This window comes from Scyliorhinus canicula, unplaced genomic scaffold (genome assembly GCF_902713615.1).
Source record: "Scyliorhinus canicula unplaced genomic scaffold, sScyCan1.1, whole genome shotgun sequence".
Classification (NCBI taxonomy): Eukaryota; Metazoa; Chordata; class Chondrichthyes; order Carcharhiniformes; family Scyliorhinidae; genus Scyliorhinus; species Scyliorhinus canicula.
Genome location: NW_024056016.1, coordinates 517,324 through 541,704, shown reverse-complemented (window position 1 = coordinate 541,704; position 24,381 = coordinate 517,324). Strand labels below are relative to the sequence as shown.

General features: G+C 47.2%; 2 protein-coding genes and 1 long non-coding RNA gene across 3 annotated transcripts; 2 read left to right on the top strand and 1 right to left on the bottom strand.

Annotated features, from left to right (window-relative positions):
- Positions 1-8,598: 8,598 nt before the first annotated feature.
- On the bottom strand, positions 8,599-12,700 carry LOC119961624 (zinc finger protein 2 homolog). The gene is made up of 2 exons (XM_038788919.1): positions 12,622-12,700; positions 8,599-10,263 (listed from the first exon to the last, which is right to left on the bottom strand). Exon 2 carries the CDS (start codon positions 9,909-9,911, stop codon positions 8,988-8,990), a length of 924 nt encoding a protein of 307 aa, XP_038644847.1. The 5' UTR covers positions 9,912-10,263; positions 12,622-12,700; the 3' UTR covers positions 8,599-8,987.
- Positions 12,443-14,095, top strand: LOC119961625. Its single transcript, XR_005459689.1, has 3 exons — positions 12,443-12,623; positions 13,295-13,486; positions 13,901-14,095. It is a non-coding gene; the product is annotated as an uncharacterized LOC119961625 (long non-coding RNA).
- Positions 14,096-14,147: 52 nt separating this feature from the next.
- LOC119961617 (gastrula zinc finger protein XlCGF7.1-like) lies at positions 14,148-15,143 on the top strand. Its single transcript, XM_038788907.1, has one exon. It carries the CDS (start codon positions 14,223-14,225, stop codon positions 14,982-14,984), a length of 762 nt encoding a protein of 253 aa, XP_038644835.1. The 5' UTR covers positions 14,148-14,222; the 3' UTR covers positions 14,985-15,143.
- The last annotated feature ends 9,238 nt before the right edge of the window (positions 15,144-24,381 follow it).

The following is a 24,381-nucleotide window of genomic DNA, read 5'->3' as shown; positions in this document are numbered from 1 at the left end:
AAATTAGGGTAGTAAACACGTGGCTAAAGGAGTGGTGTGGGAATGAGGGATTCCATTTCATGGAATACAATCGGTAACACCTCAGAACTGCCACCAGGGGGTGATACACAACACCCATTACAGTTTTAGATCTTTTTCTGTTCCTCAGTTCCACCCATCTGGTCTCCGCTGGATGCTTTCCCCTCATTATATCCTCCCTCATCATTGAGGTGATAGGATTTCTATTCAGTAAGGCCACTCCACTCCCTTGGCCATCTTCCCTGTCCCTCCTGTAAATGTTATAACCGGTATATTTAGTTCCCAGTCCTGACCATCCGGCAGCCATGTTTCTGTAATAGCAACTACATCATAATCTTTAATTTGAATTTGCACCTGCAGCTCATCTTGTTTATTCCTTACACCCCGTGCATTAGTTTATAGAACTCTGACTTGGGCTCATTGAAGCCTACTCGTGACAATAAGCGATTTTCATTTCATTTCAATCTCTCCATTTTCAGTTTTTAGTGGTCGACGCTACTTTTGTCCACCTGCTTTCACTTGATATAACTGCAACATTCCTTCTTATTGATTTTCATGTCCCTTGCAAGTTTCCTTTTATAATCCCTTTTAGTAGCTCTTATAATCTGCTTTGTGACCCTTTATTGGTCTTTGTATCTATTCCATTTGTCCGGTTCTGGTATGTTTTGCATTTTTGTACGCCCTCTCTTTTAGTTTTATGCTGTCCTTAACGTCTTTAGTTGTCCAGGGCTTTTTTTTTTGTGAAGTGGAGCCTTTTCCTCAGTGACGTATACACTTGCTCTGTATCTCATTAAATGTTTCTTTAAATATTCTCCACACATCTTCAGTTGTTTGACTCGTTAACAGATGTTCCCAGTTTACCGTGGACGGTCTCTGTCTCATTCCGTTAATGTCCGCCTTACCCAGTCTGAAACTCCAGTATCTGAATCGTGCTTTTCACTTTCAAACGCTGCATTGAGTTCAACCATGTTGTGATCACTATTTGATAAATGTTTGTGCACACGTAGGCCACTAATAGAATTTGGATCATGATTCATAATTAAATCTATTACTGATCCCCTTGTTACATCTCGAACATGTTGCTGCAGGAAACTACATGTTCCAGAAATTCACTACCTTTCTAACAGCTGTTTGTCTGCCTCTCCCAATCTTGTGTAAGTTAAAATCCCCATTAATACTGCACTGCCTTTGTCACACATGTGCCTAACTTCTGCATTAAGCATTCTCCTGCCCACTACCTCAGTCACCTCTTCAAAACATTCAATGAGATTTGTCATACATGACCATCCCTTCACCAATCCATGCTGGCTCTCCCTGTTTGACCAAAATTTTGATATATTACCCAAGCCACGTCCAAATTGGCATAGAGATGAGCAGCGCCGGCCCTAGGGTTGCTGGCGCCCCGGGCAAGCTGAACTTCGGCGCCCTTGGGGGGGGGGGGGGCGGGGCCCGGGGGGGGGCCGGCGGGGGTGGGGCCGAGTGGGCGGGGCGGGACTGATGGGGCGGGGCCGAGAGAGGGGGGCGGGACCAAGAGGGGGCGGGGCCGAGAGGTGGAGGACGGGGGGGGACCCGAGGGGGGGGGGCGGACCTTAGGGGGGGCGGGGGAACGGACCCGAAGGGGGGGGCGGGGGGGAGCGGATCGAGCGGGGGAGCAGACCGATGGGGCTGACCGGGGGCGGGGCGGACCGAGGGGGGGGGCCGCCATTGGGGAGGGCGGCCACCGCGCATGCGCTGGTTGGCACCGGCCCAACTGCGCATGCGCGGGACCCGAGTCTCTGGCGCCCCCTAGCACATGGCGCCCCGGGCGAGTGCCCAAGTTGCCGGTGCCTTGAGCCGGCCCTGGAGATGAGAAAATTAGGGTAGTAAACACGTGGCTAAAGGAGTGGTGTGGGAATGAGGGATTCCATTTCATGGAATACAATCGGTAACACCTCAGAACTGCCACCAGGGGGTGATACACAACACCCATTACAGTTTTAGATCTTTTTCTGTTCCTCAGTTCCACCCATCTGGTCCCCGCTGGATGCTTTCCCCTCATTATATCCTCCCTCATCATTGAGGTGATAGGATTTCTATTCAGTAAGGCCACTCCACTCCCTTGGCCATCTTCCCTGTCCCTCCTGTAAATGTTATAACCGGTATATTTAGTTCCCAGTCCTGACCATCCGGCAGCCATGTTTCTGTAATAGCAACTACATCATAATCTTTAATTTGAATTTGCACCTGCAGCTCATCTTGTTTATTCCTTACACCCCGTGCATTAGTTTATAGAACTCTGACTTGGGCTCCTCCCCCCCCCCCCCCCCCCCCCCCCCCCAACCTGTCCCTCAGTATTGATGCTTTATTCGCTTGTTTATTATTTTCCTTTTCTGGTTTAACCAGTATATTTCTCGTAGTTTTGCCATTAACAGTTTCTGAATTGGTTCCTAACTATTTATTTACTCTCTGCCCTGCTAATTGTTTTTGTAACTATATTGATCCCCCCCCCCCCCCCCCATTTACTAGTTTAAAGTCGTTATGACAACCTGATTTATCTTTTCCACTCGGACACTGGTCCCAGATCATTTTGGGTGGAAACGATCCCAATACAGTTCCTACTTGTCCCAATGTTGATCCCAGTGCCCCATCAAATGGAACCCCTCTTTCCCACACCACACCTTTAGCCACGTATTTGCTTCCCTAATCTCATCCTTTTTCCGTCTATATGCCAATTCGGACGTAGCTTCAGTAATACATCTTTTTTAGTAATATGTTTTATAATCCTTGTTTAATACACAGGCAGGTGTGCCTGCAAAACATGCAGTTAAAAACATGCAGTTGTAGAAGTGGGATAATCATTGATTCCAACCATTTAATTGTCTACCTACATAGGGCTAATGGAATTTTATTTATAGCAAGAAGGTTCCCTGAGGTTTAGATAATTGAGGGTTTTTAGCCTTAGTAAAATGGTCGTAAGACATTTAGTGGGATAGAAATTATGTAATTAATGGGAGGAGCCAGGTCTGTAGCAAGTAGTTTAGCTTTTAGCCTTCCAAAGACACAATGACCTACAGGTAGTGTCTGAAATGGTATCTCGCCTTTTACTAACTCTCTACACAGAGGACAGTAAGTATCACTGTGTTTGCTAACTTTATTTACAAGTGGCTTTTGACCTGTAATGGGCTTTGCTTAATTGGAGGTAGAGAAGAAATAAGTTAGGAGTTTAAATGTTTCCTGTTATTGTTAAGAATTCTTTAACTGTTAATTGTAAACTATTTTCAGGACAGCACTGTGGCACAGTCGTTAGCATTACTGCCTCACGGTACTGAGGTCCCAGGTTCGATCTTGGCCCTGGGTCACTGTCCGTGTGGAGTTTTGCATATTCTCCCCATCTTTGCACAACCCAAAGATGTGCAGGGTAGGTGAATTGACCACATTAAATTGCCCCTTAATTGGAAAATATTAGTTGGGTACTCTAAATTTATGTTCTTTTAACTGTAAACTATTTTCTGTGATGTCAGTATAGTTGGTACTGTGTTAACAATAAAGTTTGGTTTAATATAAAAGATCGCTATTAGTCAGTGGAATCACTCCTGGGGTGAAGTATCCTTTCCTCACAGTTTTACAAACTGAGAAATTCTTGGGGTTCCCTCTGGTTTCCTGACACACATTGGGGTCTGATCCGGTATCTGTAACACAGCAAATAGTCTTTTTCTACCACTCTGTGTCCTGTCTTTAATCCGTCCTAATTCCGAGGATTGGGCCCACTCTGAACAATCTTTCTCCATTGATTTATAATCAATAAATTCATACATTTAATTGATTAAATAGTTGGTTTTGGTGAACTTTCATGATTAGATTAATGCACTTTAGAGAAAGTTTGTGAGTGGGGTTGGCAGATTCTTAAACAGAAAGTCAGTCCCTCAAAGGTCATTGACAAAGGAGCCAGAGGGGGAGATGAGATTTTATTTTTCAGTGAATTGTTCCGATCTGCCTGAAAGCAGATCCGATAGTATTTTCCACCGGGCAAATACTTGATATGGAAGAATTTGCAGGGCTGTGGGGGAAGAGCAGAGTAGTTGGATGTATCCGAGTCCTTTCAAAGAGATAACAGGCGGATGATGGGTAGAATGGACTCCTGCACCCTGTGAATCTGAGCCTCCTGATTTTGTGCAGGTTAAAAGGGACAGATTTCATTGCAGCCTCTTCCCTGTTTATGTGTTTAAAGAGAATGGTTTCTCGTCAACTCAGAATAACAGGGAGAAAACATAACATTTGTCCAACTTCAATGGTAGAGGTACATGGACCAGCCCCAATGTCTATTCTCAGCCAGCATTACACAGCGGGAACATGGCTGTGTGTTTAGACCAGCAAGTCAAGGCACCCTCTTTAAATGACCAGTTTCTGCAATGTATTCAGTGGCCTGTGAAGGGAAGCAGTCGCAGTCCACACTGGGAGTTCCTGCCCTCGCGCTGTCAGCTGCCATGTGCTGGCTCAAGCTCCTGCTCCTCGATCTGCCTGTAAGGATGGGAGCGTGTTGATTTACAAATAAACTAGCATTTAAATACACCTTTTACCACCTCAGGGCAGCTCAAAGTGCTTCACGGCCAGAGAACCCTTTCTGAAATGTGGTCACTGTAGGAAAAGTGAAGCAATGCTGTAAGACCGGCCAATCCAGCAGAAGGAAACTCTGACCCTCCAACTGTCAGAATAGAAAAGGATCATAGAATAGAATCCCTACAGTGCAGAAAGAGACCATTTGGCCCATTGAGTCTGCACCGGCCCTTGGAATGAGAACCTTACTTAAGCCCATGCCTCCATGATATCCCCGTAATCCCAGCTAAAGTTTTGTACACTCGGGCAATTTAACATGGCCAATCCACCTAACCTGCACTTCTTTGGACTGGGGAAGAAACTGGAGCACCCGGTGGAAACCCACGCAGACACGGGGAGAATGTGTCACAGGCAGTCACCCGAGGCCGGAATTGAACCCGGGTTTTATGATGGTCCTTCCATTATCTTTCCACAAAACAAACCTCAATCTTCAAGATCTCAAAACTGCAGACTGCTCAGTCCAAGTGTGGCTTCACTGTCTTCTTAGTGATTTAAACATTAGGAACACTCCTGGTTCCAAATTGCCCTCTGGGTTTCTGGTCCCACAGCTGGTTCACTGCACCTGCCCCCACAGCTGGTTCCCAGCTCCTGGTCCCACGGCTGGTTCACAGCTCCTGGTCCCACAGCTGGTTCACAGCTCCTGCTCCCACAGTTGGTTCACAGCTCCGGGTCTCATAGCTCCTGGTCCCACAGCCGGTTCACAGCTCCTGGTCCCACAGCTGGTTCACAGCTCCTGCTCCCACAGCTGGTTCACAGCTCCTGGTCCCACAGCCGGTTCACAGCTCCTGGTCCCACAGCTGGTTCACAGCTCCTGCTCCCACAGCTGGTTCACAGCTCCTGGTCGCACAGCCGGTTCACAGCTCCTGCTCCCACGGCTGGTTTCACAGCTCCTGCTCCCACAGCCGGTTCACAGCTCCGGGTCCCACAGCTGGTTCACAGCTCCGGGTCCCACAGCTGGTTCACAGCTCCTGGTCCCACAGCTGGTTCACAGCTCCTGCTCCCACAGCTGGTTCACAGCTCCTGGTCCCACAGCTGGTATCACAGCTCCGGGTCCCACAGCCGGTTCACAGCTCCTGGTCGCACAGCTGGTTTCCCATCTCCTGGTCCCACAGCTGGTTCACAGCTCCTGGTCCCACAGCTGGTTCACAGCTCCTGGTCCCACAGCTGGTTCACAGCTCCTGGTCTCACAGCTGGTTTCACAGCTCCTGGTCCCACAGCTGGTTCACAGCTCCGGGTCCCACAGCTGGTTCACAGCTCCGGGTCCCACAGCTGGTTTCACAGCTCCTGCTCCCACCGCCGGTTCACAGCTCCTGCTCCCACAGCTGGTTCACAGCTCCTGGTCCCACAGCTGGTATCACAGCTCCGGGTCCCACAGCCGGTTCACAGCTCCTGGTCGCACAGCTGGTTTCCCATCTCCTGGTCCCACAGCTGGTTCACAGCTCCTGGTCCCACAGCTGGTTCACAGCTCCTGGTCCCACAGCTGGTTCACAGCTCCTGGTCTCACAGCTGGTTTCACAGCTCCTGGTCCCACAGCTGGTTCACAGCTCCTGGTCGCACAGCTGGTTCACAGCTCCGGGTCCCACAGCTGGTTTCACAGCTCCTGCTCCCACCGCCGGTTCACAGCTCCTGCTCCCACGGCTGGTTTCACAGCTCCTGGTCCCACGGCTGGTTCCCAGCTCCTGGTCCCACAGCTGGTCTCACAGCTCCTGGTCCCACAGCTGGTTCACAGCTCCTGGTCTCACAGCTGGTTCACAGCTCCTGGTCTCAGCTGGTTTCACAGCTCCTGATCCCACAGCTGGTTCACAGCTCCTGGTCTCACAGTTGGTTTCACAGCTCCTGGGTCCCACAGCTCCAGGTTTCACAGCTCCTGGTCCCACAACTGGTTCACAGCTCCTGGTCCCACAGCTGGTTCACAGCTCCTGGTCCCACAGCTGGTTTCACAGCTCCTGGTCCCACAGCTGGTTTCACAGCTCCTGGTCCCACAGCTGGTTTCACAGCTCCTGCTCCCACAGCTGGTTCACAGCTCCTGGTCCCACAGTTGGTTCACAGCTCCTGGTCCCACAGTTGGTTCACAGCTCCTGGTCCCACAGCTGGTTCACAGCTCCTGGTCCCACAGCTGGTTTCACAGCTCCTGGTCCCACAGCTGGTTTCACAGCTCCTGCTCCCACAGCTGGTTTCACAGCTCCTGGTCCCACAGCTGGTTTCACAGCTCCTGGTCCCACAGCTGGTTCCACAGCTCCTGCTCCCACAGCTGGTTTCACAGCTCCTGGTCCCACAGCTGGTTCACAGCACCTGCCCCCACAGCTGGTTCACAGCTCCTGGTCTCACAGTTGGTTTCACAGCTCCTGCCCCCACAGCTGGTTCACAGCTCCGGGCCCCACAGCTGCTTCCAAGCTAACTGCAGATTATCTCCTTTTGTGAGAAACACCCAGAATCCCAACCAAGGCTCCAGCCGGAATCACTTATCCCCATGGTAACAGAGACCAGTTTGAATGTCTAATTGATATTTAAATTATTTAACTTAGTTTCAAGACTAAGGTCTGCCTGAAGAATTCATCTCTCTCACAAAGACAGGACAACAATTATCAAACCCAATGTATGTGGGTAAAAGAGCCCAGCAGCCCTTTTGCAGTTCCTACCCTTCCAGCTTTGATTTAAGTCAATATGAGCCGCCCCTTCTGATAACCTTACATTAAAACAATTCCGAAATTAATTCACAAACAATTCAGGGGCTGGTTTAAAGGAATAACTGGGCAGACGGGGATGTCACCGTTAGAACAGGGAGTCTCCCTGGTGAAGAGAAGGATTCAGACAGGTTAGGGAGAAGGTTGCTACTGTCATCATTGAGAAGAACACAATCTATAAAGGAACAACTGGTCCCAAACACAATCTGTTGCAGCTTGTGTGGAGGGAGTGTTGAATCAGATTTACAGGGGTTAAATTAGATATGTTTTCTGTTTTGGACAATCATATTTAAATCTGGGATTCAGGTGATGATATGAATTTGAGTCAGGTGACAAGATAGAGATCCGAGTATTACTCCAGGAAGCCTTAAACCCAGAGTGATAGTATTTCAGAACCAGGTGTGAAGCACAAATTCACCCTCAAAAGGCCAATGGAAATTCTACCATGGGAGCTTCCACTGAAAGAATATTTGCCCGTGTGTGGGAGCGACAGACTGTGCAGAACAACTCCTCCAATCACAGATTCTGTCTCTCCCAATGCCGTTGCTTCTGCAGAGACAGAATCTGTGACTGGAGGAACAGCTTGTCACCCATTTTGAGGAAGGAAGCTGGCTGACGTGCTGCCTGAGTCAGTGCTGTGTGGAGGAGCCGTGTCTCCCTGGGACAGAACTAGAGGGTTTCACAGCAGTGGGAGTCTGGTAACGGTCCAACCATCGCAGACACGTAGAGCTTTCCCCGTTCTGAGCAAGATTCGATTATTTTTATATATCCCAGGAGGTGGGATGCACAGCGCAGGAATTGGACTAATCGGGTATTGTGAACTTACTCATTAATCACATGGGTCAAACTAGAAGTTGAGATCCAGATTTACATACTTCACTGCTGTTATTTGCAGTTGAACGCTCACAGACAATATACAGAACGCCAAGTCTGAGCTGATCTCAGTGGGTGGAGTGAGGTTATCGATGGGTTTTGAATGTAAATCCACACAATGAAGATCAGAATTGGGTGAGTTTTTCCTGCTCCACCGTCTGATCCAATAAACACTCGGCACCTGTTCAGTTACCTTGAGTCAAATAGTTCGAATTCTCATTTTGGAAATGGAGTAAGGGGTTTCCTTTCCAAATAAATTAACCAAAACATCTTATTTATAGATTCCAATTTAAAACATTTAATATGTACACAGTCTTTGGTATTTATGCTATCTTATCTACTGAAAGAAGCAAACTCAAAAAATACTCAGCACAAATACAGACAGTAATGTGATTACGTGACTACATCACTTAATAAAGGAGTCAGTGAGAGTGGAAAAGGAGACCCTGGAAACCAAAAATTAACTCCCGAAAATCATCAAAGCAGCTCTCGAGAAAATCTCAAGAAGAGCCATTGAAAAAATATATTTTGAGCTCTGCAGTTGGATCTTTCAGACGCTGAATTGTAGATTTTACATCAAAGATTGGTTTAGAATTGAAGCAAAAGTTCATAAATTTATTTTAAACAGGTTTCTGCTGAGAGTTCTTGAATTAAGAGCAAAGATCACAGATGGAAATAGACATTGTAGCCCCCACAATAAATGACATTTTCAGCATATTAAGTTCCAGCAGTTATAGAGGTTCACACCAGCAGGAACAAAATATTGTCAGACCGTCAACACTAAACAACAGCAACAACAGCAGAATCCAACCCCTGCAGTCATTGATGAACTTGCTGATGTCTCTGGAGGCATCGTGACTGAGTGAATCCCTTCCCACACACACAGCAATTGAATGGTCTCTCAGTGTGAGTGCGTTGGTGTGCCAGCAAGTTGAAAGACTTTGCGAATCCCTTCCCACACACTGAGCAGGTAAACGGTTTCTCCCCAGTGTGAACTCGCTGGTGAGCAGTGAGGTTGGACGACCGATTGAATCCCTTCCCACACACGGAGCATGTGAACGGTCTCTCCACAGTGTGAGTGCGTCGGTGAGCAGTGAGGTTGGATGACTGCCTGAAACTCATTCCACAGGAGGTACAGCTGAATGGTTTCTCTTCAGTGTGAATTTGCTGGTGTCTCAGAAGGGTGGGTAAAACTGTGAATCCCTTCCCACACACAAAGCAAGTAAACGGTCTTTCCCCAGTATGGAGCCGCTGGTGTACAATGAGGGAGGATGCCTGTCTGAAACTCTTTCCACAGGAATTGCAGCTGAATGGTTTCTCCTTAATGTGAACTCGCTGGTGTGACAGCAAGTGGGATGATCCAGTGAATCCCTTCCCACACACAGAGCAGGTGAATGGCCGCTCACCTCTATGAACACACTGGTGCGACAGCAGGTGAAATGACTGAGTGAATCCCTTCCCACACTCTGAGCAGACGAACGGCTTCTCCCCAGTGTGAGTGCGTTGATGTACAGTGAGTGCTGAAGAATGCCTGAACCTCTTTCCACAGGAGGTGCAGATGAATAGCTTTTCCTCAGTGTGAATCCGCTGGTGAGACCAAAGGCCAGATGACTGAATGAATCCCTCCCCACACACAGAGCAGGTGAACGGCCTCTCCCCAGTGTGACTGCGCCGATGGTTTTCCAGCAGGCAAGGATAACTGAATCCCTTCCCACAGTCCTCACATTTCCATGGTTTCTCCATGATGCCTGTGTCCTTGTGTCTCTCCAAGTTGGATGAACAGTTGAAGTCTTCTCCACATACAGGACACGTGTACAGTTTCTCCTCGCTGTGAATGTCTTGATGTTTCTTCAGGCTGTGTAACTGGTTAGAGCTCTTTCCTCAGTCAGTTCACTGGAACCCTCTCACTCGGGTGTGTTGTCTCAATGTCTTTCCAGTCGCACTGATATTTAACATTGTTTCTCACAGACAGAAGAGACAAACATTTCTCCTTCAACATTCAAAGTCTGAGGATTTTCAGGAGCTGATGAATTGAGTGACTGTCAGATGATGTTTGGTTTCAGTTTCACATCTGTAAATCCTCCTTTCTAATATCCTGTAAAATGAATTTACAAACATCATCACTGTCAGTGATTGATATAAATTCAGAATAGACAATTCTAGTTTCAATGTACCATTATTTCCTCTCTTTCCTTCCGTGTAATTCTATCAAAATGTATTTTGGAACACCTTGGTAGCTTGAAACACTCAACGGATATACTTGTTAATTAAACAATGCTGTATTCTATAGCAATGTTGGAACAACGACTGCTTAACAACTAATTTCTCCTGGAACCTACCTCCCTTTAGTGTCCCGCATTGGAAATTTCCAGACCCAACAAGTCCACTGCGGTTTGGACCCGTGGGAAAGACTAGAATGAGGTGATACACTTTAAGAATGAGACATTGGGTGGGTGGGGGGGGGGGGGGGGGGGCAGCACGGTGGCACAGTGGTTAGCATTGCTGCTTACGGCGCTGAGGACCCAGGTTCGTATCCCGGCTCTGGGTCACTGTCCATGTGGAGTTTGGTAGTTCTTCCCGTGTTTGCGTGGGTTTCACCCCCACAACCCAAAGATGTGCAGGCTAGATGGTTTGGCCACACTAAAAAGGATACACAAATTGATTTCCCTCTCATTAGATATCTATTTTCCAATATTAGATGGATAGGGTTTCCCACATCGATGCTACGACCAAGAAAGCATAACAGCGCCTATACTTCCTCAGGAAACTATGGAAATCCAGCATGTTCACGTTGACTCTTATCGGTTTTTACAGATGCAGCATAGAAAACATCCTTCTGGCTGCATCACAGCCTGCTGTGACAACTGCTCAGCACAAGACCATCAGAAACTACAGAGAGCCATGAACACAACCCAGTCCATCACGCAAGCCTGCCTGCCATCTATTGACTCTGTCTACATCCCATGCTGTCTTGGGAAAGTGGCCAGCAGAATCAATGACTCCTCCCATCGGGCAGGAGATACAAAGGTCTGAGATCACGCATTAACAGATCCAAAAACAGCTTCTTGCACGCTGTTATCACACTCCTGAATGACCTTCTTATGGACTGATCTGATCTCTCCACGAACTTCTCGACTGAGTAGTGCTTCACCCGGTATTTGTTTCTATGCATTTACATTATGTATCTGTTGTATGTCCTCTATTTTTCAACTACGGAATGACCTGTCTGGATTGTACGCAGAACAAGGGACTGGATTCTCTGATCCCTGACACGGAAATCGTGCTCGGTGACGGGGCGGAGAATCTGTTTTGACTCCGAACTCGGGGTCGGCACCGGTTTTCGGAAGCTCTGCCCTCTGAAAATCGGTGTATTCTAGGAGTACGCTGCATGGTCTGAGGCCATTGCCTGAGGACCGCCCCACGGTGCTCCGTCTCCAACTGGCTGAGTTCCCGACGATGCGAATTCTCATGGTCCCAGCCGTTCGGGAAACTTGCATCATATTCAGTCAGGGGAGGGCCAATCCGCGGGCAGTGGGGGCTTCAATTGGGAGCACTGTGCAGGCGGTCTGCAGCATGCGAGCGGCCAAAGGGGATACTACTTTTGCGGTCCGGGGCCGCAGGCATAGTCTGCCTTGAAGCACAGCAAGGCTGCTGATGGCCTCACCCTGCACATGCGTGGCCACTGACCTAGCAATCCTCCAGGCCGTATCAGAAGCTAGAGATGGGAGCTATACGCTGCTTCCGTGCTGGCCCCCACCCTCCCTCCTTCGGAGCAGGAATCAGTGGCTGTTTTGTGCCAATTTTCCTGGCGTAAACCACCAACACTTACACACCGGTGTGGGGACTTTGTCCAGCCGAATACTTTTCATTGTACCTCAATGAAAATTAATTTGTAACCCCCTTTCATTCTGAAATGAAATTCGTTTATTGTCACAAGTAGGCTTCAAAAGAAGTTACTGTGAAAAGCCCCTAGTCGCCACATTACGGCACCTGTTCAGGGAGGCTGTTACGGAAATCGAACCGTGCTGCTGGCCTGCCTTGCTCTGCTTTCAAAGCCAGCGATTTAGCCCTGTGCTCAACAGCCCCTGGTTTATAATTGAGGGCCTGCTCACTTGGATTTATGTATAATTTTTATCCCATCCACCCAATCTTCACAACATAGCAAACAAAAATCACTATTCACTAATTGGGATGATCAATGGCGCGTTAATTACCCGGCATTCCCCGCGGTGATGACTGTCCCCTTTTGACACCGCAGGACAGCAGTGCGCAGGCGCATTGCCTGGGAGTAGTTAGAGCATGCGCAGTGTGTGATGGCGCCTGGGAAAGAGACGCTTCTTTGTCTCCTGGGTAGCGGGAAAAGATGTAGAAATCCGAACGAAGCGATAGAGCCAGCTCTGGAGGGAGAGAGTTTTTAAACACCGCGTGAAGGCCCTAAACCAGGAACACGTACCTGTAGGTCCTGCGTTTGCACCTTCGGACCTTTTTCCCGACAACAGGCCTAGTTTAACAGCCGCCATCTTGATTCAGATGGAGCGGTACGCACGCGCGTTTGCGGTGACGTCAATAATGGGCGGCGCTTCATAGTTCATAGTCTGTTCCGGACCAGGTCCTAGTGCCCCTTACCACTTTAACCGAGACAACAGTCTCCCTCAGCTTGATTCATTTATTTGTCAAGTTAAAAAGATGATCTCTTTCCAAATGTTCCCAATTAAAGGGCTGGTTTCCCCAGGACATGGCTGACATTTCAGGGACAGTAAATTAATATTGGGCAGAGATATATCTAATGTAGCGGTACAGTTGCACAGTGGTTAGCACTGCTGCTTTACAGCGCCAGGGGCCTGGGTTCGATTCCCACTGGGGTCACTGTCTGTGCGGAGTCTGCATGTTCTCCCCGTGTCTACATGGTTTCCTCCCGGTGCTCCGGTTTCCTCCTACAAGTCTGGAAGATGTACTGTTAGGTGATTTGGACATTCTGAATTCTCCCTGTGTACCCGAACAGGTGCCTGAATGTGGCAACTCGGGGCTTTTCACTAACTGCATTACGATGTTAATGTGAGCCTACTTGTGACACTAAAAAAGAATATGATGTTCTGAAGCTAAGTCTTTGCATTTCTCTACCACAGGGAGCAGCGAAGTCTGGGGGTCATTGATTATATTCAAACACGGGTTCGACAGGTATTTGATGAACAATGGAGTTAAGGGTTAGAGAGAGAAAATAGAGAGAATGCTGAGCTGAGGAGGGATTTCTTCACTCAAGGATGTGGTGAAGCTTTGGAATTCTCTATCCCAGAAGAATGGGGAGCCTCAGTCATCAAGTATGTTCAAGACAAATATTGATAGGTTTCTAGATCTTGAAGATATTGAGGGATATGTGGATCGTGTGAGGAAAATGGTGCTGAGGTAGATCGGCCAAGGATCTCATTGAATGGTTGAGCAGACTCGGTGGGCCGAATGGCCGACTCTTGCTGCTATTCTAATCTCTGTGTCCTGTTCAGGAAGCAGTGAGCTGAGCTTGGATCTGTCAATCAACATGAATCAGCACCTTCAGGGGAATTGGGAGGGTGAATATTAGATACAGCAGAGTGAGAATGGAGGGAGAGTGTGTGGGACGGAGATTTACAGCTTTTGGAGAACAAAAGAGGAAATAATGTTCCATCGGAACTAGAGTTGTCTGTTCTGAATTTCTATCCTGTGCTAACAATTATGACTTTTGTAAATTGTTTTTAAAGGATATTGGAAGAGGAGGAATTATAGACAGAATCTCAAACGTCATGTCGCAATGTGACAAACTCACTGGATTCCTTCTGATCTGAACATCATCGGACTCTGAATATCATCGGCGAGAAGGAGAAATGTTTGTCCAAGACCGACACATCACACACCCGAGTGAGAATGTTCCAGTGAATTGACTGTGGAAAGAGCTTCAACCAAATACACAACCTGAGAAAACATCACACCATTGACAGTGAAAGAAGACAGTGCACATGTTCTGTGTGTAGACAAGGCTTCCAGTGATTGTCCAATCTGGAGAGACACGAGGAGTCCCAAAACATGGAGAAACCGTGGAAATGTGGGGACTGTGGGAAGAGATTCAGAGTCCCATCCGAGGTGGAGATTCATCAACGCATTCACACTGGGGAGAGGCCATTCACATGCTCTAAGTGTGGGAAAGGATTTACTCAGTTATCTAACCTTCAGGCACACCAGCGAGTTCACACTGGGGAGAAGCCATTCACCTGCTCTCAGTGTGGGAAGGGATTCACACAATTATTCAACCTGCAGACACACCAGCGAACTCACACTGGGGAGAAGCCATTCACCTGCTCTCAGTGTGGGAAGGGATTCAGTGATTTATCCAACCTGCGGACACACCAGCGAGTTCATACTGGAGAGAGGCCATTCACCTGCTCTCAGTGTGAGAAGGGATTCAGTGATTTATCCAATCTGTTGAGACACCAGCGAGTTCACACTGGGGAGAGGCCATTCATCTGCTCTCAGTGTGGGCAGGGATTCACTTGGTTATCCAATCTGCAGACACACCAGCGAATTCACACTGGAGAGAGGCCATTCACCTGCTCTCAGTGTGGGAAGGGATTCAGTGATTTATCCAGTCTGCGGAGACATCAGCAAGTTCACACTGGAGAGAGGCCATTCACCTGCTCTCAGTGTGGGAAGGGATTCAGTGATTTATCCAGTCTGCGGAAACATCAGCAAGTTCACACTGGCGAGAGGCCGTTCACTTGTTCTCAGTGTGGGAAGGGATTCACACAGTTAGTCAATCTGCAGACACACCAACGAGTTCACCTGCTGTAAGTGTGGGAAAGGATTTATTAATTCCTCCACCCTGCTGATACATCAGCGAGTTCACACTGGGGAGAAGCTGTCAACCTGCTCTCAGTGTGGGAAGGGATTCACTCAGTTATCTCACCTGCAGAAACACCAGCGAGTTCACACTGGGGAGACGCCATTCACCTGCTCTCAGTGTGGGAAGGGATTACATAGAAACATAGAAACATAGAAAATAGGAGCAGGAAGAGATCATTTGGCCCTTGGCACCTGCTCTGACATTCATTATGATCATGGCTTATCATCCAACTCCATAGCTTAATCCCACTTGCCCCTCCATATCCTTTGATCCCCTTCGCTCTAAGTGCTGTATCTAATTGCTTCTTGAAAACATACAATGTAGTGGCCCCAACTATTTCCTGTGATATGAATTTCCACAGACTAACCACTTTCTGGTTGAAGAAATTTCTCCTCATCTCATTTCATACCCAGAACAAAGAGGGTAAAATATAATAAACTTATAATTCTTTAATCTCCTACCTGTGAAGGTATTTGATTGTGTTTAAAAACTGACGTGGCCAATCTCAAATGAACTCAACAGAACTTATATTACTCAGTGACTCGATTTATTTTCTTTGTCTGTTATGTTTGCAATTCAATGTTGTATATTTCATAGAGTCTCAATTTGAGATGAGGACATAAATATCAAATAATATCACTTTTTGAGTAATGGAACAAATACTGAGTAAAATTGTTTGATGTTTTTCGAAGGAACGCAAGAATTGTGTTATTACTGAATGAGAGGAAATCATTTTGCCCGTAGATATTTGCTGGGCGGTCATTTCTACATTTCATAGTTCATTTGAAATCTAATAAAGTAAACTACTTCAGCAAAATAATCTCTAGAGGGCTTTGTTAAGCTTTACAAATCATTTCCCTCTCTAATAGACAGACTCTGGAAACAGGATGTAGATCAAATGTAATTAAATTCTGTCATCAACTCAGAAATAATAACAAGTTGCTTCAGCAGAAAAATACACTTTTGTAAATTCAATATGAAACCAATTGCATGATTACATAATGTTTATATCGTAAACTATGCCATCTTCATGTCCAAATCTACTGGTCATTGGACCAGGGGAACGTTCTCATTAAATCAAACTGAGCAAGGATTCTGCAGAAACTCCGTTTTCAAAAGCAAATTGGAAGAATAATTGGAAAAGAGAAACTTCAAGTTCACAGAAAGAGAGAAAGACATTGAGACTAATCGATTTGCTCTTTTTCAATCTATATATTTATTCGACTTTTATCATTTTTACAGATAACACAACATATTTTCCAAACACCAGTCCAATGGGCTCATTGCCAATCAGCTGTTTTTTCAGTGTACTGGTTATCACGTTCCCCTCACACACCAAATGTCCCTCATTATTATTATTCAAAACATTATTGACGTTACTCATCTAAATTTGCAGATAAGTTGTATCATTGTTATTTATTGTTCAATAGTTAAACAAATGCATTACCTTACACAAAGTTCCAAATGATACCCTGCAAAATACTCTGTGATGGAGAATGGCAGGAATCGCAGTCAGAGTTCACACGTGTTAGTTGTGAATGATTTTCTAATGTGCTGTGGCATTTTATGATTCTAATCTCAGATCAATTTCTCCACAATTGCCTAATTTTCAATCAAATTGTACTCTCACAATAGAAGGTTCTTCAGGGCAATAAGGACACACAGTTTACTATTCTCGGTCAGTGCGCTAAGCGCTGTTCCCTGTTTCTGTAGTGTAGTGCTGATCATGTTTTCTCAAAGGTCCTCGGTTTAAAACCGCACAGAAACATTATCAAACACCATTAATTTCTGTGTGTGGAAAAGTTACATGACTGACGTTTTCATTATTCATTTACACCCATCCTGAATTGCCCTTGAATTGGGTTGCTGAGTTGATCTGCCGTGTGGAACCCCGGTCCCCAGAGCTTCCACCTGGTTCTCTGCTTTACTGGTCTAGATGTGGAGATGCCGGCATTGGACTGGGGTGGGCACAGTAAGAAATCTTAAAACACTAGGTTAAAGTCCAATAGGTTTGTGTTGAATCACTAGCTTTCAGAGCACAGCTCCTTCCTCAGATGAATGAAGAGGGGGTTCTACACATATAGACAAATTCAATGATGCAAGATGATACTTTGAATGCGAGTCTTTGCAGGTAATTAAATCTTTACAGGTGCAGACGGTGCAACTGGAGAGAGGGATAATCATAGGTTAAAGATGTGAATTGTCTCAAGCCAGCACAGTTGGTAGGATTTCGCAAGCCCAGGCCAGATGGTGGGGGGTGAATGTAAAGCAACATGAATCCAAGGTCCCGTTTGAGGCTGTAGCCATAGAACATTACAGCGCAGTTCAAGCCCTTCGGCCCTTCATGTTGCGCCGACCTGTGAAACCACTCTCAAGCCCATCTACATTATTCCCTCATCATCCATATGTCTATCCAATGACCATTTTTATGCCCTTAGTGTTGGCGAATCCACTACTGTTGCAGGCAGGGCATTCCACGGCCTTTATACTTGGCTATCAGTTTCTGCTTGGCGATACTGCGTTGCCACACATCCTGAAGGCTGCCTACCTGAGCCCACACCTCCACCCGATCCCCATAACCCAGTAACCCCAGCTAATCTTTTTGGACACCAAGGCAATTTAGCATGGCCAATCCACCTAACCTGCACATCTTTGGATTCATGTCTGTGCTATCACTAAGACTTCCCGTTTCCACCTACGTTACATTATCCGGTCTCTCTCCTGTGTCTGTGCGCCTGGGGCTGAAACCTCGGTCATGCCATCGTCACCTCCCAATTCGACAATTCCATTACACACCTGGCTGCTCTCCCACATTCTACCTCTGTAAACTTCAAGCCATCCAAAAGTCTGCTACCCATGTCTTAATTCACAGCCAGTTCCTTTCCCCTATGATCCCTGTGCTCCGAGACTTGCATTCGCTCCCAGTCAATTCTCACCCTTGTTTTCAAATCCCCCCATGGCCTCGTCTCTCCCTGTGCCTGTCATCTCCAGCCCCACAACCCCCTGAGATATCTGCACAGCTCTGATCCGGCACTCTTGTACACCCCCGATTCTAATTACTCCGCCATGGTTTTAAGTTCCCTCGGCCCCAAGCACTGAATTCCCTCCCTAAACCTCCCCATCTCCACCTCACTTACATTCTTTAAGACTCTCTTTAAAACACATCTCTTTGACCAAGTTTTTGGTCACCTGCCCTAATATCTCCTTTTGTGTCTGGGTGTCTCACTTTGTTTTATAATGTTCCTGTGACGTTGACTGAGATGATTTATGATGTTAAAGGTGTTATATAAATAGAAGTTGTTGTTGTTGACTGTAACCCTGACCTCCTGTTTTACAATATCCCATTGGTTTCACAACAAACTCTATCTCTGATGTTTTGCCCCCTGCAGATTTGCAGCCTCTATAAAGACGGCGGCCGTTAACTCAGGCTTGTCACCGGGAGCAGGCCGCAGCTGTCCCCCCCTCGGGGCAAACCCGGGCCCGGAAACTTCTTATTGGGGTTTGCAGCCTCCACCGGTTTCAGTGAATCCGCCCGGCTGAGTCCAGCATCAGCAATGCGCATGCTCCAGCTCACAATGTCCCGTGAGTGATTGACGGCAACACCGGACCAACAGGAAGAGAGGGTTGGGCCTCGAGGAACGAATGGTGCAGCGGGTCCTCCAACCAATCGGAGTGAATGAGGGGCGGGGCTGAGCCCGGTCCGCATGTCAGCTGGAGCATGCGCAGTACCGATGACAACCAAGGTTTCAGGGGGTCGGGTGGAAATATTCAGCCGCGGTCAGAAGTGGAGAATTTACACATAAATTCAGTCGGGTGAGTCATGAGGGAGGGATGGAGCCGGCGGATGGGTCGGGAGGCTTCATAAACACTCCGTGTAGCCCAAGCTCCGAATATGAAGCTCGGATACGGCAGCTGAAAAGGCGAAAGCTGCTCGGGCTTTTCCCCGAGACAGGCCCGGGTGGCCGGGCGTATGCGGAAGGAGCGAGAGCCCCGGCTTTGCTCCGCCTCCCATTCACTCTGATTGGCTGGTGGACAAGCCACTCTCGTTTGGTCTTCCAGCCCCGCCCACTCTTCCTATTGGTCCCAACCCGCCGTCAATCAGTCCCCGAGCATTGTGAGCTGGAGCAAACCCTTCACCATCATTGTCAGCTCCCTGGTTTGCAGCTGCGGAGCTTCTCCCTCCCTCCCGGGAACAGGCCCAGGTTAACGGGCACCATCCTGCTTCACACACTGGAGGGATGGTTCACATCACAGGATGGGGGAAGGGGGGATAATAAATAAGAGCTTACAGTTTGCACTCAAATCAATGACGACTCTGATCTCTGGCAAGGAAGGAAACCCTGGCAGGTGGGTGGGAAGGATTCACAAACACCCGCTGGAGGCCCCAAATTAAGACCCATTGATTTTATTGTCAGTCTGCAGACAGGAGCTGGAGAACTGAACCCAGGCAGAGGAGAGGGAGGGAGAAAACTGGGAGTGGAGGAAAGAAATGGTGCAGATGGTGAGATGGGTTTGGATTTCAGCCCAGGGAGGAGAGCGAGTGTGTGGGACGGGGATTTACAGCTTTGGGGGAACAAGAGAGGAAAAAATGTTCCAGAGAAACTAGAATTGCCTGTTCAGAATTTCTATCCTGGACTGACAGTGATGGCTTTTGTAAACTCCTTTTACAGGGGATTAGAAGGCGAGAATTTACACTCAACAAACTCAATCCAACAGAAAGGTTTGTCCCTTTGCGATTTCTGTCTTCGAGTGACTGTGATGACTTTTGTAAAATGACAGATTACAGCTCTCAGGAAGGAATAAATGGAGTGGGCATTTTTTCTGTCGTAAACAAGGAATAAACATTGAGTCATAAATACAAGAGTTACGAATAAATCAAAGGGGGCAATACTGACACATGTATTCATCACATGTGTAGAATGTGTTATTCATTACATGGAAATGAGCTGAAGAAAGTGCTGAGATGTTTTCAGAAGGGAACGGGGCAAACGCATGAGAGAAAATGGAATCGAAAATCAGCTGAAAGGCTGAGATAAGATCGGGGGACAGTCGGAGATGTGTGCCGACTACGGACAACAGCAGAATCTGTGACAGAATGGCCTGTTTATATATTCACAGTATTTCAATGTATCTCTTTTTACAGAATATTTGCAGATGGAACATCATGTCGAGATCTGCCAGAGTCACTTGATTCATCAGGACCGGCCTTTCAACGTGGAAGGAGAAATGTTTGTCTGTTTTGTCTTTGCGGAAAAGATTTCAAAAATTACTATGATTGGAAAAGCACCGAGACACAGACATCTACGTAATTTTCCACAGTTAGCTGGAACTGCGCTTTAACCAATCACACAGCATGAAAATAAATTGCAGCATTTACATCAGGGACACACCGTACTCTGGCTTCAACTGATGATCCAAGTTGGAGAGACATAAGGACATTCGCACCAAAGGAATCAAGAAGCAGCAATAGGACATTCAGCCCCGTGAGCCTGTTCTACCATTTCATAACATCACAGCTGGTCTGACAGTGACATCAAATCTGTATCCCACCTACACCTGATAACTTGTCGATAACTATGGAGAAACCGTGGAAATGTGGGGACTGTGAGATAGGATGTAATTCCCCGTCTGAATTGGAAACTCATCGACGCATCCACACTGGGGAAAGGCCATTCACCTGCCTTGTGTGTGGGAAGGGATTCACTCGGTCATCACACCTCCTGACACACCGATTTCTTCATACTGATCAGAGACCTTTTAAATGTGCTGACTGTGGAAAGAGCTTTAAACGCAGAAAGGATTTACTGACACATCAACGTATTCACACTGGGGAGAGGCCATTCATCCTGCTTCGTGTGTGGGAAGGGATTCACTCGGTCATCCCACCGCCTGACGCACCAACTTGTTCATACTGATCAGAGACCTTTTAAATGTGCTGACTGTGAGAAGAGCTTTAAAAGCACAAATAGTTTGCTGTTACATCAACGCACTCACACTGGGGAGAGGCCATTTACCTGTTTGGAATGTGGGAAGAGATTTAATGATTCGTCAAACCTCTGGTCTCACCGTCAGGTTCACTCTGACCATGGACCGTTTAAATGTGCTGACTGTGCAAAAAGCTTTAAAAGCAGAAATGATTTACTGATACATCAGTGCCATCACACTGGAGGGAAGCCATTCACCTGCTCCATGTGTGGCAAGGGATTCACTCAGTCATCAATCCTCCAGGAACACCAACTTGTTCATTCTGATCAGAGACCTTTTAAATGTGCTGACTGTGAGAAGAGTTTTAAAACTAAAAAGGATTTATTGAGACACCAACGCATTCACACTGGGGAGAGGCCATTCACCTGCTCCGTGTGTGGGAAGGGATTCACTCGGTCATGGCACCTCCTGAGACACCAAGTTGTTCATTCTGATCAGAGACCTTTTAAATGTGCTGACTGTGAGAAGAGTTTTAAAGCTAAAAAGGATTTACTGAGACACCAAGACAATCACACTGGGAAAGGCCGTTCACCTGCTCCGTGTGTGGGAAGAGATTCATATGTTCATCCCAGCGTCTGCAACACCAGCGAGTTCACACTGGGCAGAGGCCGTACTCTTGCCCCGTGTGTGACAAGAAATTTACTCAGTCATCCCACTCAATGACACACCGACTTGTTCACATTGATCAGAAACCTTTTAAATGATCTGACTGAGAAGAGATTTAAAAGTGAACAGCATCTGCTGAAACACCAGCGAGTTCACACTGACACAGAATCATAGAATTTACAGTGCAGAAGGAGGCCATTCGGCCCATCGAGTGCACTGGCCCTTTGAAAGAGCACCTACTTAAGCCCATACCTCCAACCTAACCCATAACCCCACCTAACCGTTTTGGACACTAAGGGCAATTTAGCATGGCCAATCCACCTAATCTACACATTCTTGGACCTGTGGGAGGAAACTGGAGCACCCGGAGGAAACCCACGCAGACATGGGTGAACGTGCAAACTCCGCACAGACAGTGAGCCAAGCCGGGAATTCTGGGACCCTGGAGCTTTGAAGCAACAGTGCTACCCACTGTGCTACAATGTGGCCCACACGTCGGAGCGGTACTGGGGAGAGGCTGTTTAACTGCTCTGTGTGTGGGAGGAAATTCGCTCAGTCAAACAACCTGCACAGACATCAGCAAGTTCACAGGCAACAGCAGGGTTTGGATTCAGCTGTTGTTGCTGCTGTTAGTCACATCCAGGACTGAATGATGCCTGGACGTCTGTTTCCAGTGGGGCTCCACAGTTTTCCGGTATATATCAGTGATTTAGACTGAAATATATGCACCAGGGTTATACAAAAGTTGCTGATGTGTTTTAGACAATGAGGGAGAAAGCCATGGACTGGGTCAGGTGGACAGAAAAATGGTGAATGGAAACTTAGATAATGAGAGGTTAGGAACACACTTCAGCTAACTCCCGATAAAAATAAGGTCACTTCAGGATAATGGAAAAAACTGATTGGTGGGGAAGCTACAAATAATCCTTTTTAAAAAAAATAATAAATTCAGAGTACCCAATTATTATTATTTTTTTTTCCAATTAAGGGGCAATTTAGCCTGGCCAATCCACCTAACCTGCACATCTTTGGGTTGTGGGGGTGAAACCCATGCAGAGACGTGGAGAATGTGCAACCTCCACATGGACAGTGACCCAGGTCCTCAGCGCTGTAGTCCCACTTCCCACTGCTAACCACTGCTCCACGTGCTGCCCTAGCTACAGTTCTCAAATGGAAAGGCACTTGACCACATTAAAGATAAGGATCTGCAATAGACGTTTGATCTAGCAAGTCATATTTAGGGCAAGATTATAAACAGAGGGCATTCATTTAAAGTGATTAGAAAAAGAAGCAATGCTGAGCAAGGCTAGGAGAGTGGGCAAAGAAGTGGCAGATGGAATACAATATGGAAAAGTGTGAGGTTATGCACTTTGGAAGGAGAAATGGAGGCATAGACTATTCTCTAAATGGGAAAATGCTGAGGAAATCACAAGCACAACGGAAATTGGGAGACGTTGTTCAAGATTCTCTTCAGGTTAACGTGCAGGTGCACTGCAGCCTCACGGCGCCGAGGTCCCAGGTTTGATCCCAGCTCTGGGTCACTGTCCGTGTGGAGTATGCACATTCTCCCCGTGTTTGCATGGGTTTCTCCCCCACAACCAAAAGATGTGCAGGGTAGTTGGATTGGCCAAGCTAAACTTACCCTTAATTGGAAAAATGAATTGGGTACTCTAAATTTTAAAGAAAGGTTAACGTGCAGGTTCAGTCAGCAGTTGGGAAGGCAAATGCAATGTATTCAGGTCGAGTGGGCGAGAATACAAGACCAGGGATGTTCTTCTGAGGCTATATAAGGCTCTAATTAGACCCCATTTGGAGTATTAAGAGCAGTTTTGGGCCCCGTATCTAAGTGGATGTGTTGGCCTTGGAAACGGTCCAGAAGAGGTTCACAAGAATGATCCCTGGAATGAAGAGCTTGTCGTATGAGGAATGGTTGAGGACTCTGGGTCTGTACACGTTGGAATTTAGAAGGATGTGGGGGTATCTTATTAAAACTTACAGGATACTGCGAGGCCTGGGTAGAGTGGACATGGAGAAGATGTTTCCACTAGTAGGAAATTATTCCTTAAAACTCTCCAAAAAATGTTTTTGGCAGGAAAAGCGGCAGGCATTGGAAAATAAACAGAAATCGCGGCAACATGTTCATTTTAACCGACCCTCCAGTGACCCCCCTCCCCAATCGCAAGCAACCTGCACCCCCAGATATCTAAAGTGAACCCCTGCCCTACGGAATGGCAGCCCCCCCACCCCTGCCCCCACTCCCGGCCTGAACACCACTAATTACTCACTCTTGTCTAGATTTAATTTGTACCCCGAGAAAAACCCAAACACCCGAAGCAGCTCCAATATTCCCCCTCCTGACACACTTGGTTCCAACACATATAATAACAAGTCATCGGCAGACAAGGGCACCCTGTGCTCTAGTCACCCCCCCCCCCCCCCCCCCCCCCCACTATCCCTTTCCATACCCCAAACGTCTTAATGCAATGGCTCAATCACGAGTGCAAACAGCAGGGGGGGGGGGGACATAGGACATCTCTGCCTAGTCCCACGGTGGAGAGAAAAGTATCTCGAGTTGATGTTTTTTGTGCGGACACTGGCCCCAGCTCCTTATTCAGTAGCTTTACCCAGTCCACAAATCGTGGACCAATCCCAAACCGCACCAGAACTGCTATCAGTGCCCCCATTCTACTCGGTCAAATGCTTTCTCGGCATCCAATACCACAACCACCTCTGTTTCCTTCCCCTCTGCCGGCG

What these genes read in the sequence shown, in the direction of transcription:
- LOC119961624 (XM_038788919.1), bottom strand. Translation starts at nt 9,911, where the DNA reads ATGGAGAAACCATGGAAATGTGAGGACTGTGGGAAGGGATTCAGTTAT.
- LOC119961617 (XM_038788907.1), top strand. Translation starts at nt 14,223, where the DNA reads ATGGAGAAACCGTGGAAATGTGGGGACTGTGGGAAGAGATTCAGAGTC.